Source organism: Equus quagga, chromosome 1 (assembly GCF_021613505.1).
Source record: "Equus quagga isolate Etosha38 chromosome 1, UCLA_HA_Equagga_1.0, whole genome shotgun sequence".
Lineage (NCBI taxonomy): Eukaryota > Metazoa > Chordata > Mammalia > Perissodactyla > Equidae > Equus > Equus quagga.
The window spans coordinates 81846480-81862320 of record NC_060267.1 but is presented as its reverse complement, the minus strand read 5'-3'; the positions used below and the strand labels follow the sequence as shown (position 1 = coordinate 81862320).

General features: G+C 55.1%; 1 protein-coding gene across 2 annotated transcripts in view; it reads left to right on the top strand.

Annotated features, from left to right (window-relative positions):
* The window catches only part of CDK5RAP2 (CDK5 regulatory subunit associated protein 2), a 172485-nt gene extending 167477 nt beyond the window's left edge, over window positions 1-5008 (top strand). For both annotated transcript variants that reach the window (XM_046668538.1, XM_046668528.1), the window contains 2 exons: window positions 4417-4463; window positions 4912-5008. In XM_046668538.1, the coding sequence (XP_046524494.1) occupies window positions 4417-4463; window positions 4912-4968 (104 nt within the window). In that variant the 3' untranslated portion in view covers window positions 4969-5008. The remainder of the gene's footprint in view (window positions 1-4416; window positions 4464-4911) is intronic.
* Window positions 5009-15841: the final 10833 nt, after the last annotated feature.

Here is a 15841-nt window from a genome sequence, read left to right as displayed (position 1 = left end):
GCGCAGACAAAAGAATTCACTTGGCAGACCTTTGCAGAGGGGCCACTCGATGCCCAGGACTGTCATCTCATTGGAGACAGGCGTATGGCATGCGCAGGGATGGGAACCTGTGTAGGATCTTAGGGAGCACTGAGGTGGGAGTGGGGATGGTGTCAGTCTGTCCCGGGAGGTGGGCTTCTTAGACAAAGTGACACCTGAGCTGGGTCTGCAAGGGGGAGGAGGCGTTGGTCAGATTGAAAGGGGACAGCGTGGGCAAAGGCAGAGAGGTGAGAAATGGGGTTTTGTGTGTGAGAAACCAACAACAGTTCATGTTGCTGGAGCGAGAGCTGCAAGTAGCCGGTTGGGGCAGGAGGGGTCAGGGGGACCAGGACGGCATCATGAAAGGCCTTAGGTGGCAGGATCGGGGGGCTCACCCTTAGAGCAGAGCACAGATCTGTCACTTGTGTGTGTAAGAAAGGCGTGCTGGTGGCTGCTCCACCAGCGGAGCTGATTCATTGGTCCAGGCAGGCGGGAAGGAGGGCCTTGGCTGGGCATTGGGGATCCAGAGGAGGGGACGGAATTGAGAAATGCTTCTGAAGACCGATGCAGAGATGCAGGGTCGGAGGGGTTGAATAACCTTCGTAAGGTCAGCCCGCGCCCTGATCTGGGGGCTTCCAAGATTGTTGGGAGCAGCTCTGTTTCCCAGTTTAAAGCCTCAGCTCTCATTCCCCTGCATGTTGAGAGGCACAGGTGGTCACCCAGCTGCTTCCAGCGCCTCTTGGCAGCGCAGCCCTGGCCAGCCCCGGGCTGTCGCCTGTCAGCCACTGTCTGAGGAGGACTGCTGACTGCAGCGCTGTTCCCTCCGGAGGTGCCAGCCTGCCTTTGCCGCTCTCTTACCAAAGTCCAGCATTTCTGGGGCATTTCTGAGAAGCACAGAACATAGGTTATTGTCAAGTAGGAGTTCTCCGTAGCCCCCCCTGGAGCACTCTGAAAACAGACTCTGTGAGAATGACAGGGTTTGAACTGCAAAAGAGAGACGCTGAGTCCCTGAGCAAGTGCTGAGTTTCTGCGCCAAGCCCCCATGCCAGCCGCTGGGGACAGAGGTGAATGGGACCATTCCTGCCAGCATGGCGCCTTGGCTTAATGGAGGATGCACATGAATGAGCTGTGGGATTGTGTGCTGAGTACATCCAGGCAGCCTGAGAGGTGGTTCAAGGCTCTAGACTGATTGGGTCTTGAGGGATGAGTAGGAGTTAGAAGAGAAGTGGTGGGAACAGGATTCTGGCAGGCGGCCTCACGGGCAAGAGCTAAGTATTCAGGAACATGCTTAGGACATGCCAAGGCTTTTGCTGTGAGAGCTGAAGTGGGAGGGATAAGTAGGGACCAGGTCACAGGGGACCTTGTGGGCCGGACTCAGGAACAAGCAGCAGGGACTGGCGTCCACTGTGTGTTCAAAGGTCCCCACGGCTAAGCATGGAGGGCCAGCAGGCGGAGACCCCAGCGGGCAGTGGGGAGGCCTGACGTGACCGGGGCAGGGCCGTGGAGGACAGGGGCTGGTTTTGAAAGGTCATCAGGAGGTGGCCCTGACAGAGTGGTGAATGTCTGTGGGGTTGTGGCCTAGGGGTTCATGCCACTTGTAGGGCCAAGGAGCACTGGAGGGGACATCCGGGGAGAAGGGCCAGTCATGGACGGGTCTTCTGTGGCTGTGGAACGATTGGGCCAGACCCCTGGAGCAGCAAGGGGCCGGGAACTGGCGCCTTTGTACAGCCCCCAAGTCCAGGGAAGTGAGAACTCGGCATTGGCATCTCTCCTCCTTGACTCCCTAACAGTCACGGGCACAGGAAGTAACCCTGTTCACAGGGGAGGAAGTTTTGGAAGTGGGTAGTAGGTTCCGCTGGGTGAGTTACCGTGGCAGATCCAGAGGACAGGAGCCAGCCCCAGAGCCCCAGGTTGGTGAGCACGGAATCACTGAATGAGCACAGTCCAGATCTCCTGTGTGACCTGGAATAAATGACTTGAATTCTCTGGGCTTTAGATTCGTCACCTCTGACTGGAGACAGTAATTCCAAAGGACTTAGACTGGCCAGAGGGCCCGGGTTCTAATCACAACTTTATAACAAGGGCCTCAGTTTTCTGACCTGTAAAATAGGCATGGTAGTGAAAGCTAAACTGGGCTGTGCCTTTCCTGGGACAGAGTAGATGCTCAACAAATGTTAGTCCTCTGCTGCTTTTTTTCCATTAGGTCAGACTGTGTCCTATGTATGGAGGTGGCAAACCATTAGTCAGAAACACCTCAAGTGTGTCATAGCATTTCCCATGATAAGATGATGTCATCCATCTCTGTATCTCCAAGGCCTGGTGCAGAAACAGGGGCTCAGCTCTGAGCCAGGTGAGGGGTTTGCCCAAGATCACACACCTGGTGGCTGACCCGGGCCTGTGACTCCTTCTTCTGTGCCAGGCTCTGCAGCCCATCCCAACGAGTCAGGTCCTTGGAAATTTCCTGAACCCTGCCAGCCTCACAGGTCTGCTTCTGGCTCTGAGTGAGAGTTGGTGTATGTAGCGTCCCCTCCTCTCCCTTCCCTGTGTGGTGACGGCTAGGAGCAAGGGCCCAGGGCACTTGAACACCACATCTCCTCCCAGTCTGCAGGGGAAGGAAGGAAAGATGCCATCGTGAGCCTCAGGAACCCCTGCCACTCCCTCGCCATGTGACCTGGAGCCACCCACTGCACTTGCAGCCTCTCAGACAGGAGTGCCTGCCGCACAGGGCTGAGGGTGTTCACTGAGGTCACAGCTGGCAAAACATTGTCACCAGCCAGGCACCGCTGAGGCAGGGTCGCCCTTGCGGCCCCCACTGAGGTGGAGAGAGCCCTGTGCTGAGCTGGGCGGAGCTGAGTTGGAGTCTGCGTCTACAGTGGGCAAGTCTTGTTTGAGACGAGCTCCTCACTGCTCTGTCCCTTGGGCTTCTTGTCACAGTGGGGACTTCTGTACCCTGGGAGGTGGGCAACACTGTTTGACGTGTGGGCCCTGTGCCACCTGGGCAGCTGAGCCTGGGCTCTTCCACCGAGCCTTCTGCTTTCGTTGCTTTCAGTACCATCTCAACATTATTTCTAACCTCCACAGCTGTGATACGTAATCTTTTCTGGGCACAGGCCCCGTGGTGAATCTCAGCAGAGGTACGATCTCTCTCCCCAGAAAAACGCATACATCCTGAGACGCACGAAGACTTGCGCATAGTTTCCGGGGACTTAGGACACCCCACAGCATATCCCTGGATGCAGGTTAAGAGCTCCTGGGACAGGCGCTACAGCATCGGGTTGGGAGAAGGTCAGAGAGGCAGTGGGCGCCTCTGAATTTCATTTTGCCCAGTTAAAAACGAAGCCCACACCATCTGTCCCTTCCCCCCGTGTCACAGATTGCAAACAGACTTTGTTACCTTCAGATGGAAATTTTTGTGAGGCAAGAAATAAATATTTTCCCCAGGCCACCACATGGCACCTCTTCTGAATGAGCCCCTGGGGAGCTGGCTGTGTGTGCGGACATAAGCCTGTCTCAGCCTCGGGCGCTGTTGGCCAAAAGCCCAGTTCCCCAGGAAGTAGCCTGACTGCCTGGCCTCCTCAAATGCTGTTCAGAACAGACTCTTGATCGGGCTTAGAAATCTTTCCGTGGTGGCGTTCACGCTGCCACTAGAGTTTGTTGGACAAGAGAAAGACTGAGGGAAGAAGCGATTTACTTTGCTGCCCGTCCCTTCTGTGGGTTCTGATACACTGCGGATCTGCCCCCCACATAGCTCGGAGCGTCAGATCGCCAGGGACTTGGAAATCTTCCCACCCTGCCCCCTCCCGGCCTGGTGGAATGCGGCTGGCCGAGGGGAACCCCACTGGGTGCTTCTCCCAGCTTAAGAGGAAGATGCCCAGAGTTCTTTTTCCTCAGTCATTCGGAGCCTGTGCTAAGAGCCGCTGGGTGAAAGTCTGACTTCACAGAACTGCCCTGCATCCTTGACTTGGGGCTTCACACGTGGGTTTGCTTGGCGTGGGGCCCACCCCTTCCCAGAGCTGCTTCTCCAGAGGGCGATGCTCAGGTGCAGGCCTCCCCCACAGAGGTGAGCCCTGGGCGTACCTGGGCATCCAGCTGGCCTTGCAGAGCCTCGGTTTTGTCGTCTGTGACATGGTGTAGCATGCTTTACCCTCTGCTATCACTGGGAGGTTGTGGCTTAGCGTGGACTTGAAGAGGTGTCTGGTCCACCCTTTCCACTGGATTATTAGGTCCTGGGGTGTGTGATGGGCAGGTGGGGCCTTCACACCTCTCTCTGGTCTGGGTGCTTCAGGGTTGTCCACACATCCAAACCCTTTGGGCCCGGGTCTCCTTCCTGCATGTGGCCTTTCCACTGACTTCCAGGGCATCTGTGTCTCATCATCCCATACTTTGCTCTCTCCTCAGTGGTCGTCACTCACAAAATCCTTCGGAAGGCCAGAGGAAACCTGGAGGTAATGTCCCTTTGAGCTTCCTCATGGAAAGCAATTTGGAGGTGGGGCATGGCTGGTCATGACTTCTATTAAAAAGCGAAGTTGAGGGTAAAACCAGGGGACGTGTCCTGCACAGTCGTGTTTTTCTGCCAGCAGTGCATGAGAAGTTTCATTTTATCATGCCATGTTTTCAACGGTTGTTCTGATTATTATATGTGTATGCTAGTTTACCAGTGAGAAATACAGCAGACAGTGCCTGGCACGTAGTAGGCATTTGATAAATATTTCTTGAATGAATGAGTACAGTGTGCTCCCGTTGTCACTTGGTTCTGTGAATATTTGCTGATCAAACAGTATGTCTTTGAAAGTAGTTTCAGAATAACAGTCTCACCTTGAGTTCTGTCAGGGATCTTACTTTGGAAACCCTCCATTGGACCTAAAATTCTCCTTTTTTCCTCCCTTTTCCTAGCTTAGGCCCGGGGCCATCCACCCAGGAACGTCCAGTCCCAGCCGACCAGGCTCCTGAGGAGAACTTCCAGCCAATAAAGCTTGTGGTTCCCCACTGAGCTTGCGCTGTCTCTCTGTTACACGCATGGTTCCCCTTATTGAGGAAAGGGCTGTCTGACCAGAGGAAATGCATGTTTCCCCACAATGTTTTCTACCCTGAAGTTGGTTTAAGGGTTGCTGTCAGACAAGGTTCGGGTCTGCAAAAGCTCTTCGAAAGGTCTGGAGCTCCCAGGCGCTGGGCGTTTCCCTCGGGGGCCGGCCCTGGAGCTGAGGCGTCACAGCCGCACACAGGGACGGCCTCACGGCCCCCAGCCAGCCCCGCGGTTGGAAGATGCTCATCACATGATTCATTTCGTCTTGGTGATTCACGTGGCGCCTCAGGGCCCAGTCTGCAACTCCAGGGGGCGCAGGCCGGGTCTCAGGAGGGGCGGGGCCCTCAGATATCTCCCAAGCTCCCTGCCGAGCCCTGTCGGGTGGCTGGGGCACTGGTGCCGTGCCTGGCCTGGACTCGCCCGTTCACAGTGACATCCGAGAGCAGCCCCGTGAGGTGGTGTTGTTCCCAGCGTGGGAAAGATCCCATGAGGCCTGGCGTTGCAGGGTGTCATGGTGACTGATCCTGCCACCCACCGTCCACACTGCCCACTGTGTTTGCTACAGCCCTGTTGTTGACCTCATGTTTAATTTTCCTCTGCGTTTTCCCTGAACTTTGTGATGTCCCTGAATAAACAGGGTTGGGCTTGGCTCCTTTGGCAGATGAGTCTCAAGCCTGGCCCAGGGGACCCCTGAGAGGCAGTGGCAGACTGGGACCCCAAGCCTGTCTCTGTCGTGACGCTTCCTGCTCAGCCCTGCAATTGCTGCCTCCCTGCCCAGTGCCCACCACCTCAGTGCCACCGAGCAGGCATTGGCCGGGCAGGTGGGCCTCGTGGAGCAGCCCATAGGCAGGGAATGTTGTGGATCCTGACTCAGTCTCCCTCTCTGTCCCATTCCTGCCATCACTCTGGGGACTTCATCCTCGTTTGCTTTCCCTCTCAATCCCTCCTTCTGACATTTCTCCCTGACCACCGCCTGCTGTCCTTCCAGCTCGCTTCCTTGTCCCCTCCTCTTCTGGGACCTCTTGGAGACCCTAGTGTCTGGTCCCTATACCACTTTCCCTTTCCATGGGCTCCTTTCTTGTTTTCAATTCCTTTTCTCTCAAGTTGCTGAGTCTTGCTTCCCACACCGGAATCCCTCGTCGCCCTGCAGCAGCCCAGGTGTTGAGAGAAAGCGCGCCCCTGACCAGGAAGCTGCCACGCCCAAGACGCTGGAGTGGCTTTGCCCTAGCCCCTGACAAAGTTTATAGGGACCCAGGTCTGGCCCCTGCAGGCACGTCCATGCCTCTCTCCTCTCTCCTCTCGCCTCCTTGCACTCTGTGTCCAGGCAAACCGAACTGTCTTCTGCTCGTGGGAGGTCCCCTTCCCAGCCTCGGCCCAGGGCGCGCGCTCTGTGAGATGCTCCCTCACCCCTTCTTTTGCTAGCTGGCTGTGAACAGTCCTTCAGAAATCTTCCCTCCCTTGGGGTTGCCGAGCGATGCGACGGCTCCATTTCTCCATCTGGTACAGTTTACAGACATTTGCCGCCCCCATGACCTCACTGGAGGTGGGGATCCTGGGTGGTCAGGATCACCCCTGCATTCATAGGACAGCGGAATGACTCGTCCGAGACCCTTAGCTTATGAGTGGTGGAGCCAGGCCTTGATCCCTCCTGTCCTTCCAAACCCCAGACCGCGCTCTCCGCTGCTGCCCCTACAGCTCCCCAGACACGATGAGGATTGGAGGCGACGTGACTGCATCGGCTGGAGGCATAGGGAGTGGAGGAGCGGAAGCCCAGGCTGGGAGTCGAGGAATCGACCTCATCAGGGGCCCCGCCTCTCTGCCTCTGCTTCCCATCAGGTGAGGGGCGGGCAAGCGGTCAGTGAGGACTTTGGGTTCCTGTCATCCCACCTGTCTTCTTGAGAATCGTTTGCACACGTGTACCTCAATACATTCCAGTGTGGGAAAGTCAGAGTGAGGCATAAAGGAATGTGGCAGCTCCTTGTTCAAGAAGTCCCACAGCAAATTCCTAAATGGAAGCTTGGATCTGCAGCTGAGATGGCTCCGCACGGTTCTGTGGAGGGAGCAGGAGGCCTGGCTTCTAGTCCCAAGTTGCATGCCTCTGTCATCTGTCTCTATAGTAGAGCAGGAATTACCCTTCTGTCCTGTCCGCACCACCGTGTGAGCCTCGACATTTGGAAGCAGCTGAGCAAGACCCTTTCCGAAAACCAAGGACTCTCCTTTAGTAGCTCTCAGCGGCTGGTGTCCAGCAAGTGTTTGAAGCACTATTTTAAGTTCCTGTGGCTGATGTGCGCAAACGTCAGCGTCTAAGTGTATGTGTGTGGGGGGTGGAGCACAGTGGTTAGAGCTCAGGCTAGGGTTCACATGTACCTACAGGGGAACAATTGCTACCTACGTCACTGGTAGTTGTGAGTATATCGCCTGGCACGTGGTTAGTGCACAGCCCGTGGGAGCCCAGCTTAGTCATTGGCAAAGGAATGAGCTGGAAGGGTATCGAGGGGAGATCCACTTTTGATTCTCTCACATTCTAGGCCCATCTGGGTGGTAAACTGCGGCATGCCTGAGAGCAGGCTTGCACAGGAGGGGCGCTGAGAAACCAGCCAGCCATTCGCTTCAGTGTCCCATAGCTTTTCAGGAACACGATAATCCAAAGCAAAGTCCATTTTATCCCCTAGTTTAGAATTGTGTGAAATATTCCCAACCTTGGGCTGGTGAAGGCCCTCCCTCCTCTGGGAGGTGGAGCAGCAGCTCAGTTTGTTTGGGCTGAATTAGGGCCAAGAACAAAGTCTACAAATAAGGACAATTTGGACCTTGGGAAAAGCTCCATTGTCCCTGGTGAGTTAATTTCACCAGCAGCTGAGTTCGGAGGCTCTGAAGCAGTAATCAGAAAATGCGTCAATTTCCCGGCAGTGACATTAATCACCACACGTGCCTGGGGAGCGGCACCTGAGAGAAGCAGCTGCAGGGGCTAAATATAAGAGAGAAGGCCTGGGAGAGGCACAGGGCCTCCCGCTCTCTGGGGCCTCCTGCTACCTCCACCCTCCCCATCCTGCCCACTTCCTTGTCCTGAGCCTGGAGCTTAAAATCCTGGCCCCTCCAGGCCGGTGCCCACCTGCATAGCATCATCTCTAATGTGCACCATCCTGTCCATTTTACAAATAAGAAAACTGAGGGGTGGAGAGTCACCTTAGTAAGTACTGGAGGCGGGATTTGAACCTGAGTTGGCCAACCCCCATTCTGTACATAGCCCCCTCTGGATTATCCTGTCTCCTGAAATGCTGTCTATTCCAAAAGCTGCAGCCATTACTGCCTTACAAACGAAATTATTCTTCTTCTACCCTTTCCAACAAAATGTCTCTGGGCGGCCAGAACGGGGACCCAGAGACCCACAATTGAATTCCTCAACACGGCTGCCCCCAGAACCGCTTATAAATGGGGCTGTGAATGGGAGAAAGAGTGATTTTGTTAATAAGTTCTCAGAATTGTGGAGGCCGAGAAACATGCCTGGGGGCTCCCGACCCTGCCAAATTTCCTCTTCAATCTTGAACATATTTTAAATCTAACTCAAAAATTCAATTATCAAAATTACTCACCCTGTCTCCTGAGAAGCCCAGCACTGGGCCTGAAGGGCCAGGCGTGTTCACCTCTTGCCACAGAAGGGGCTTCCGGCTTGCTCTGCTGGGTACCGGGTGGGGTGGTGGGCAGGGGTCTTGCCCTGGCCCTCAGGGGACTCCTAAGAGAACCTAGCCTCAGTTTCCTCATCTACAAGCTTATGGGATGTGGAAAAACAGAGACATATAATGGCTAACTGAGGCCTGGATATTGCCCAAATCACTGGGGTTTGCTTGCTCTTTCATCTCAGTGAAGGTTCTGCCTCTGGCCAGCAGCACGTGCTGGGGTCATCCTTGACACCTCCTCCCTCACCGTCCGTATGCCACCCACGATCATGGCCACGCTATCCGCTTTATCTCCCAAGGCCATTGCTTCATTCATCTCCATCACTACCGTGGTCCAGGTTGCCGTCGTCTCTCACCTCCTTCAGACCTCCTTTATCTTACCAGTTGCTGCAATGGCTTCCCAGCTGGCCTCCACACATCCACCTCTACCCTCTTCAAATGTCCCCATACCACAGCTGGAGCGGATTCTTTAAAATGTGAAGCTGATCATATTATGTCCTTGGTTTAAAATGTTGAATGCTTCCCATCGTACTTAGCTTGACCTGTAGGCCCTCAGTGGGCTGAGTCCTGCCCATTCCTCATTCCCCTACAGCTGCCTGCCCTCTCAGCTCCCCATGCTCCAACCTCATAGGGCATTCCTATCTGGCCACAGGGCCCTTGTACATGCTGCCCCCTGCTTGGCATACTCCCATCCACCTCCCTGGCCTGTCTTGCTTTTCTTGCTAGTTGGCTCCCACTCATGCCTCAGAGCCCAGAGAAGTCTTTCAGATCAGGGTGCCCTGTTATACACTGTCACAGCGTAGTGACTCCCCCTCAATAGCACTTGGCCACTGTTGGGACTTTGGATTGTGCGAGTGTGATTTGGGGGGTTCTGTCTTCCCCATCACTATCTGGAAGGTCCGTGAGGGCACAGACCGGGTGCCAGCCAATACATTCACTTTCCAAACATCCCCAGAGCTTCTCCCACCTCCTGGAAGAACTCAGACTGTGGGAGAACAGGAGTAAGACTGCTCACAGGGGACACTTGCTCAGGGAGTCCTGCGAGCCGGGTCGTCTCTGTACCATTATCACCTGCAATCACGTGACAGCCCCGTTGGGGAGATGCTGCTTTTTTCAGATGAAGGACTGGGGCACAGAGCGACCTGCCCAAGATCACACGGCCAGTAGGCTGCTGAGCTGGATTCAAAGGGAGGCCGGCAGGCTGCAGAGTCCAGGCCCCACACCGCTGCGCTGCATGCCAGCATAGTTCAGATTGGGAAGTGCCATGACGGCTCGGGGTGGGCTGGGGTGCAATCCACGCTGACAGAGTGTCTCCTTCTACTGTGGCCGGCCCAGAGGTTCCTGCCCCCAGATCCAAAGCCCAGCCCTGTCCCTGGCGTGGCCAGTCTGTGGGCCCCTGTCTCTCCATCTTCAACAAGAGACAGAGGGTTGGAGCCACCTCTAGCTCACCCGTCTTCGGCCTCTGTCCTCACGGTTTCTCAGGACCCTTTCGGCTCTGTCCGTTTTGACCCCGTAGTTGGCGAAGCCGCTGCCCCCGCCTGACCCCAGAGGGCAGCACCGGGCCTGGTGAGCCCCTCTCCTACTTGATCATGATGTTGCTAAAACCACATAGTGGGTACCAACCACCTTCCCACACGTTCCTTTCTCCAAGGCCGGGATCACGTTGTTAACAGGCTTTCACATGAGAGCTTAATTACAGGTGTTCAGGTTCAAAAGATCCTCTATTTGTATTAATGCTACTTTCTTCTTCCAAACAGAACAACGTGTGGTCCCAGCTCATTTGTGGCCCTGCATGGCTGGTGACGGCAGACACAGGGAAGAAAGAAAACAGGGCCGCCCTGGCTTCTCCAAAATGACAGCAGGGTCAGGGGTCACAGACACGGGGTGACCAGGTTACAAGGCTATTGGCGGTGGAAGCCAAGTGGTGGGGTGGACACTCAGCATAGAAAGGGATTCAGAGATAGTCGGTTTCAGCAAATTCAGCATCTTCTAGTACCTACCTCTGCCCAGCCCTGCCAGACCCGGTGGGGCAGGGGCAAGCACATGATTAACTATGTTACATCATGATAAATGATAACCACAAAGGTGCCCCCAAAAGAGGTGGGCGGGGAAGGGCCCTGCCGTGTAGCAGGTGAGCGGTGAAGGTGGAGAAGTGAGGAGGAGAGGTTCTAGGCAGAGCAAACAGCAGGACAAAGCCGTGCATTTGGTCCACGGGCCTGGCCGGACCCAAATCCAGCCCGCAGGAAGGAGACGGGCTGGAGAGGTCGGCGGGGCCTCAGGGGCCAGCATGAAGTGGGGCTTCACTGGGAGCACTGAGGAGCCACGAGAGGGTGGCAGGCAGGGAGGAAACATGGGGACCTGCGTTTGGGAAAAGTGGAGCCAGCTGTGGAGAGGGACAGCCTGGGCTGGGAGGGGGACGGGGTGGAAGCCCCTGAGGGTCCAGGCCAGAGTGTCCTCGCCTGGGCAGGGCTGGGCACAGGGAGGTGGGGTGGATTTGAGACTCTTAGGGGGACTCGGGGGCCTGTGTGTGTGTGTGTGGACGTGTGGGACTGTGTGCATGTATGATGGGGATGAGGCTGAGGGAGAAGAGAGGGTCAGGGCCGCTGGGTCTGGCGCCAGCAAAGGCGTGGCCTCATCCGTGGAGACAGGACAGCAGGGAAGGGCGTGCGTGCCGGTCGTGTCCTTCAGAGCAGACGGAGTGTTACAGGTCGGGAGTGGGGAAGGCACTCCATGCAGAGGGAACAGTGTGTGCGAAGGCACGGAGGCTACCGAGGGACTGTGGTAGTGAAGTGGGGCCAGCGTGTCAACCATGAGGTTGGAAGCAAGGTGCTCAGTATTCGGGCCTTTTTTGGCGTTGGGGAACCAACGATGATTGTTCTAGTAAGATGGAGGAGAAAGCCCAGGGAAGGGATGAGGCAGGAAGGAAAAGGCTGGAAGTAAGGCCAGTGAGGGTATGGGGAGACTCAGAGCATCTCCAAGGCGGGTGAGCCCCGTGGCCATGAGGACATGGAGTTCTGCTCCCTTCTCTCTGCTGCTGCAGGAGGCTGATGGTCAGGGCAGCGGGGAGGATCCCAGCCTGGAGGTGGCCTCCTGGGGACCCGCTGGGACTCCCGTTTCATCTGCTGACTCTGGGTCCCGCCCTGGAGTGAGCTGTTGACCTGGCTGCGGGCAGCTTTTCCGGACAGAGACAGGACAATGGTCCGAGCAGGTGCACAGAAGGCCTGTGTTTTGGCCCCGTGGCTTCCTGCCACCTGACCTCGGGGATCTGAACTCTCCCAGCCTCTGTTTCTCATCTTTAAGATGGGGGTAATAACATATCTGTTTTCCTCCCCAAACCCCTCCCTCCCTTGGGGGCTCCCTGTCTTTGAGATCAGCTCCCTCATTGTTCCCCCAGCGGCTTCCTGTCTCCCCAGGAGGTCGTCTTCTCCCTGCCTCTTACCAGCCCTGCCAACCCTGCTTCCTTCCTTAACCCGTCTCCACTCCGAGCTCTCCTCTCCATCCACCTCCTCCCTACAGCAGGGTCCCCTCAGGGCTCCCTGCCTCCCACCCCTGCCTGTGCCATCTGGTCTCTGTGCACCGCCAGGGTGAGCTTGTCAGTCACAAGCCCCATCATTGCACTTACCTGCGTGCACACACCCTCCCAAGACCAAGCCCCCTTCCTCCTTGGCGCACAAGCCCTCCCCTGCCAGAGCCCGGCCTTCAATTCTCATCTCTCCGGGGTCCTCATCGGTGGTCTCCCCGCCCCCACCCAGGAGGTGTCAGTGTTGCATCACTCCTCATAGCCCCTTAGGCACCTCCTGTTCTCCTGTGGCTCCAGGATTTGCACATGTGTCTCCTGTTCTAGAATGCCCATCTCCCACACCTTCAGCCTGATTCACTCCACTCATCCTTAAAGACTCCTCTCAGGTATCACCTCTGGGCTGCCATCCTTTAAGTCTCAGTTTATCCCTCTATAAAATGGGCATGATCCCATTTGCCTCCTTGTAACTGGAGACAGCCTTAGGGTTTTATTTGACTGCAAGCAGCTAAGTTAACTGAGACCAGAGAAGCAGGGACCTCAAATGCTAATGGCACCTTGGCTGCATTAATAGAGGTATAGAGTCCAAACAAGGGAGGTGAATAGTCGTGCACTGTCCCTGACTTGCCATACTGCACTGAGAGCCTTGTGATCATTTCCTGCACCTTGCTTTAGGAGGGATATTGACAGAGTGGATTATATCATTGATAGTTTCACCCTGGTTCATCGAATTTGTTTTCTACTCATCATACATGTATTGCCAGTCACTGCACATCCATTGTCACATTTAACCCTATAAACTATGACGTCGTTTTTATAGGTGAAGGGGAACTCACAGTCTGTTTAGTATTGTAATAATGAAATAATGCCCATGGTAGGCTGCACAGTGTCCCCAGGAGACATCCATTCTCCAATTCCCAGCACCCGTAAATATTTACATGACATGGCAAAAGGGGGTTTACAGATGTGCTTGATGGTAAAGCCTGGAGATGGAGAGAGTACCCTGGACCATCCAGGTGGGACACTAATTACGTGAGTCCTTAAAAGAAGAGAACGGTTCCCAGCTGTGGTCGGAGAGAGCCGTGCCAGCAGAAGAAGGCCAGAGAGCGGCTGGGTTTGAAGATGGAGAAGGGACCGCGGGTCGAGGCTGCAGGCGACCTGGAGGAGCTGGAAAAGGCAAGGAGACAGATTCTCCCCTGGAGCCTCCAGGAAAGAACACAGTCCTGCCAGCTCCTTGATTTTAACCCAGTGAGACTCATGCCAGACTTCTGACCTAGAGAGCAGTAAGATAAGAAACTTGTGTTGTCTTCAGCCACTAAGTTTGTGGTCATTTCCGATGGCAGCAATAGAAATCGACTACAATGCCTTAAGTATAGATATGACTGTATGAATTTAGAGATCACATGCATGTGCTAGTAGATCGTAGAGTAATTTCTCAATGATAGAACCCATCGAATAGGGAGCGTTGGAGGTAGAGAGCGTCCTGTCTCTGGAGGTGTGGTTACAGAAGTGCGGCTGGAGATGTCGTAGAGGGTTTTCCTGCCTACGTGGGCAGAGCCTTAGACAAAGGCTCGCCTCTGAAGAGCCTCCGGAGAGCAGAGTCAGAAGCCACGTGGCCCTGGGCTGAGGAGATTATGATTCTGAAGGGCTCTCTGTCACTCTGCAGCCATCCGCAGGGTCCTCCCCTTAGGGGGGTTATTATATATGGTTCCAGGACTCCATCGCTTCAGGACGCTTCTATGTAATGCATTGAAGCAATTATTGAAATGTGTAATTACAGGGTGCATTGTAATATAAAACAAGTCTATTATATTCCTTTGATGGAACTGTGCTCCATAATGTCTATTTTAATATAAAAGATTCCACCATTAGAGTGTTATATTGTGTGATGATAACTGTCCGTCTGCAGACACCGTCTCCGTGTCTTCACCCACTTGCTACGCTTCCTTGTTACGTTTCTGCTGGTGTGAAACCAGACTCCCTGAGCCGAACTGGGAGGGCCTTTTGGGGTCATTCGGTCCAACCCCAGGTTAGACAGATGGGCCCTGTGAAGCCTTGAGGGAGGGGGTGCTCTGTCCAAGGTCCTGAACTGCTAAGACCAGCATCTCCTGAGTCCCAGCCATTGTCCTGTCCGGGTCCCCAAACACTGTAGGGGAATTGGAACCCTTTCTTCAGAAAGAATCTCCTGTGGAAGCACAAATACAAGGCAGACAGAAGGGGTCAACTCTGTGGGAAGCTGAGACGGGCTACCCAGAGTCCTGACCCCTAGGGAGTCTGCTAAACCTCTACCCACACTCTGAGGCCCCTCCACGAAACACTGGGGCTCCTAGGGACCCCTTTTGAAAACCAGCGGCCCAACACTTTCTTTGTCCAGATGGGAAAGTGCTTGCCCGAGATCATACCCCAAGTTGGAGGCAGAGCTGGGATCAGCACTCACGTCCCCCCATGAACCCCCTGTGACATCGAATGTGCCCTTCTCAACCCTGGCTGCATCAGAACCACAGGGACTTCTTATCCAGATGGAGCCAGCCCCAGAGGCCAAGGTGTTCGGGGGTCTGTGGAGGCGCGGGAGTCCCTGGGGACCCTGCTGCACAGAGTGAGTTGAGAACGGCTGCCTCCTGACCATGCTCCTCTCGGCACCTCACTGGCCTGCTCTGATTCAGACCTCATCATCCGCATGGTTGTCATCCTTCCACAGGTATTTGGAGCTCCTACTTCTGGCCCCTCGGGACACATCAGTGAACCAAACAAAGACCCCACTCAGGTTCTACCAGTGAGAGAACCTAATAGAGGGCCAAGAATCTCCTCTGTGGGAGGGTGGACGTGCTTCGGCCGACAGTGTCCCAGGCTGAGGGGACAGCTGCTGGAGCAACACCGGAGGCAGGAGGGAGCCAGGCTGCTCAAATGGGGCACAAGAGGCAGGAGATGAGCTCAGGGGATAACAGGGCCCGTGAAGGCCTGGAAGGCCCTCAGAAGGGGTTGGCCGTGACTGTGAGGTGGGCACACTGGAGGGTCTGGAGCAGAGAGGGGTGTGGTCTGACCGTTTGTACAGCATCCCTCTGGCTCCCAGGCCAGGAGGCTGGGGCACATCTACGCAGGGGAGGAATGTCTGCCCCCCTGTCTCCTCGCCTCCAGTCTGACCCTCTGGTTTTCCCACATGGCCAGGGTGTGGCCCCCCCAGGGACAATGTTGGAAAAAAGAGAGGACGCCCTGCTGTCTTGCCTGCAGCATGTTGGATAACAAAATTTGTCCTTTCTTTGGTATGTCGTCATCATTATCATCATCATCATCATGGTCAACATCATCCTTGTGGCCTAAGCCCCCATTGTTAAGATGTTTTAAGTATCTTCTCCCACTGTTAAATCTCCCAGCAACAGTCCTGTGAAATAAGCTTCATCTCTTTTTATTTTGTACTTGAAGAAACTGTTCAGGGAGGTGAAGAGAGCTGCCTGAGGTCACACAGCCGGTCAGTGTGAGCCAGGACTCAAGCTGGCTTCTTGTCCTTGCTTCTCACTGAAGGGGGATCCTTGGGAGGCCCATCTTCAGGTCACGTGGATTCTGGCAGTGAGGGAATATAAGTCCCAAGCAGGCACTGTTTTATAGTGTGAT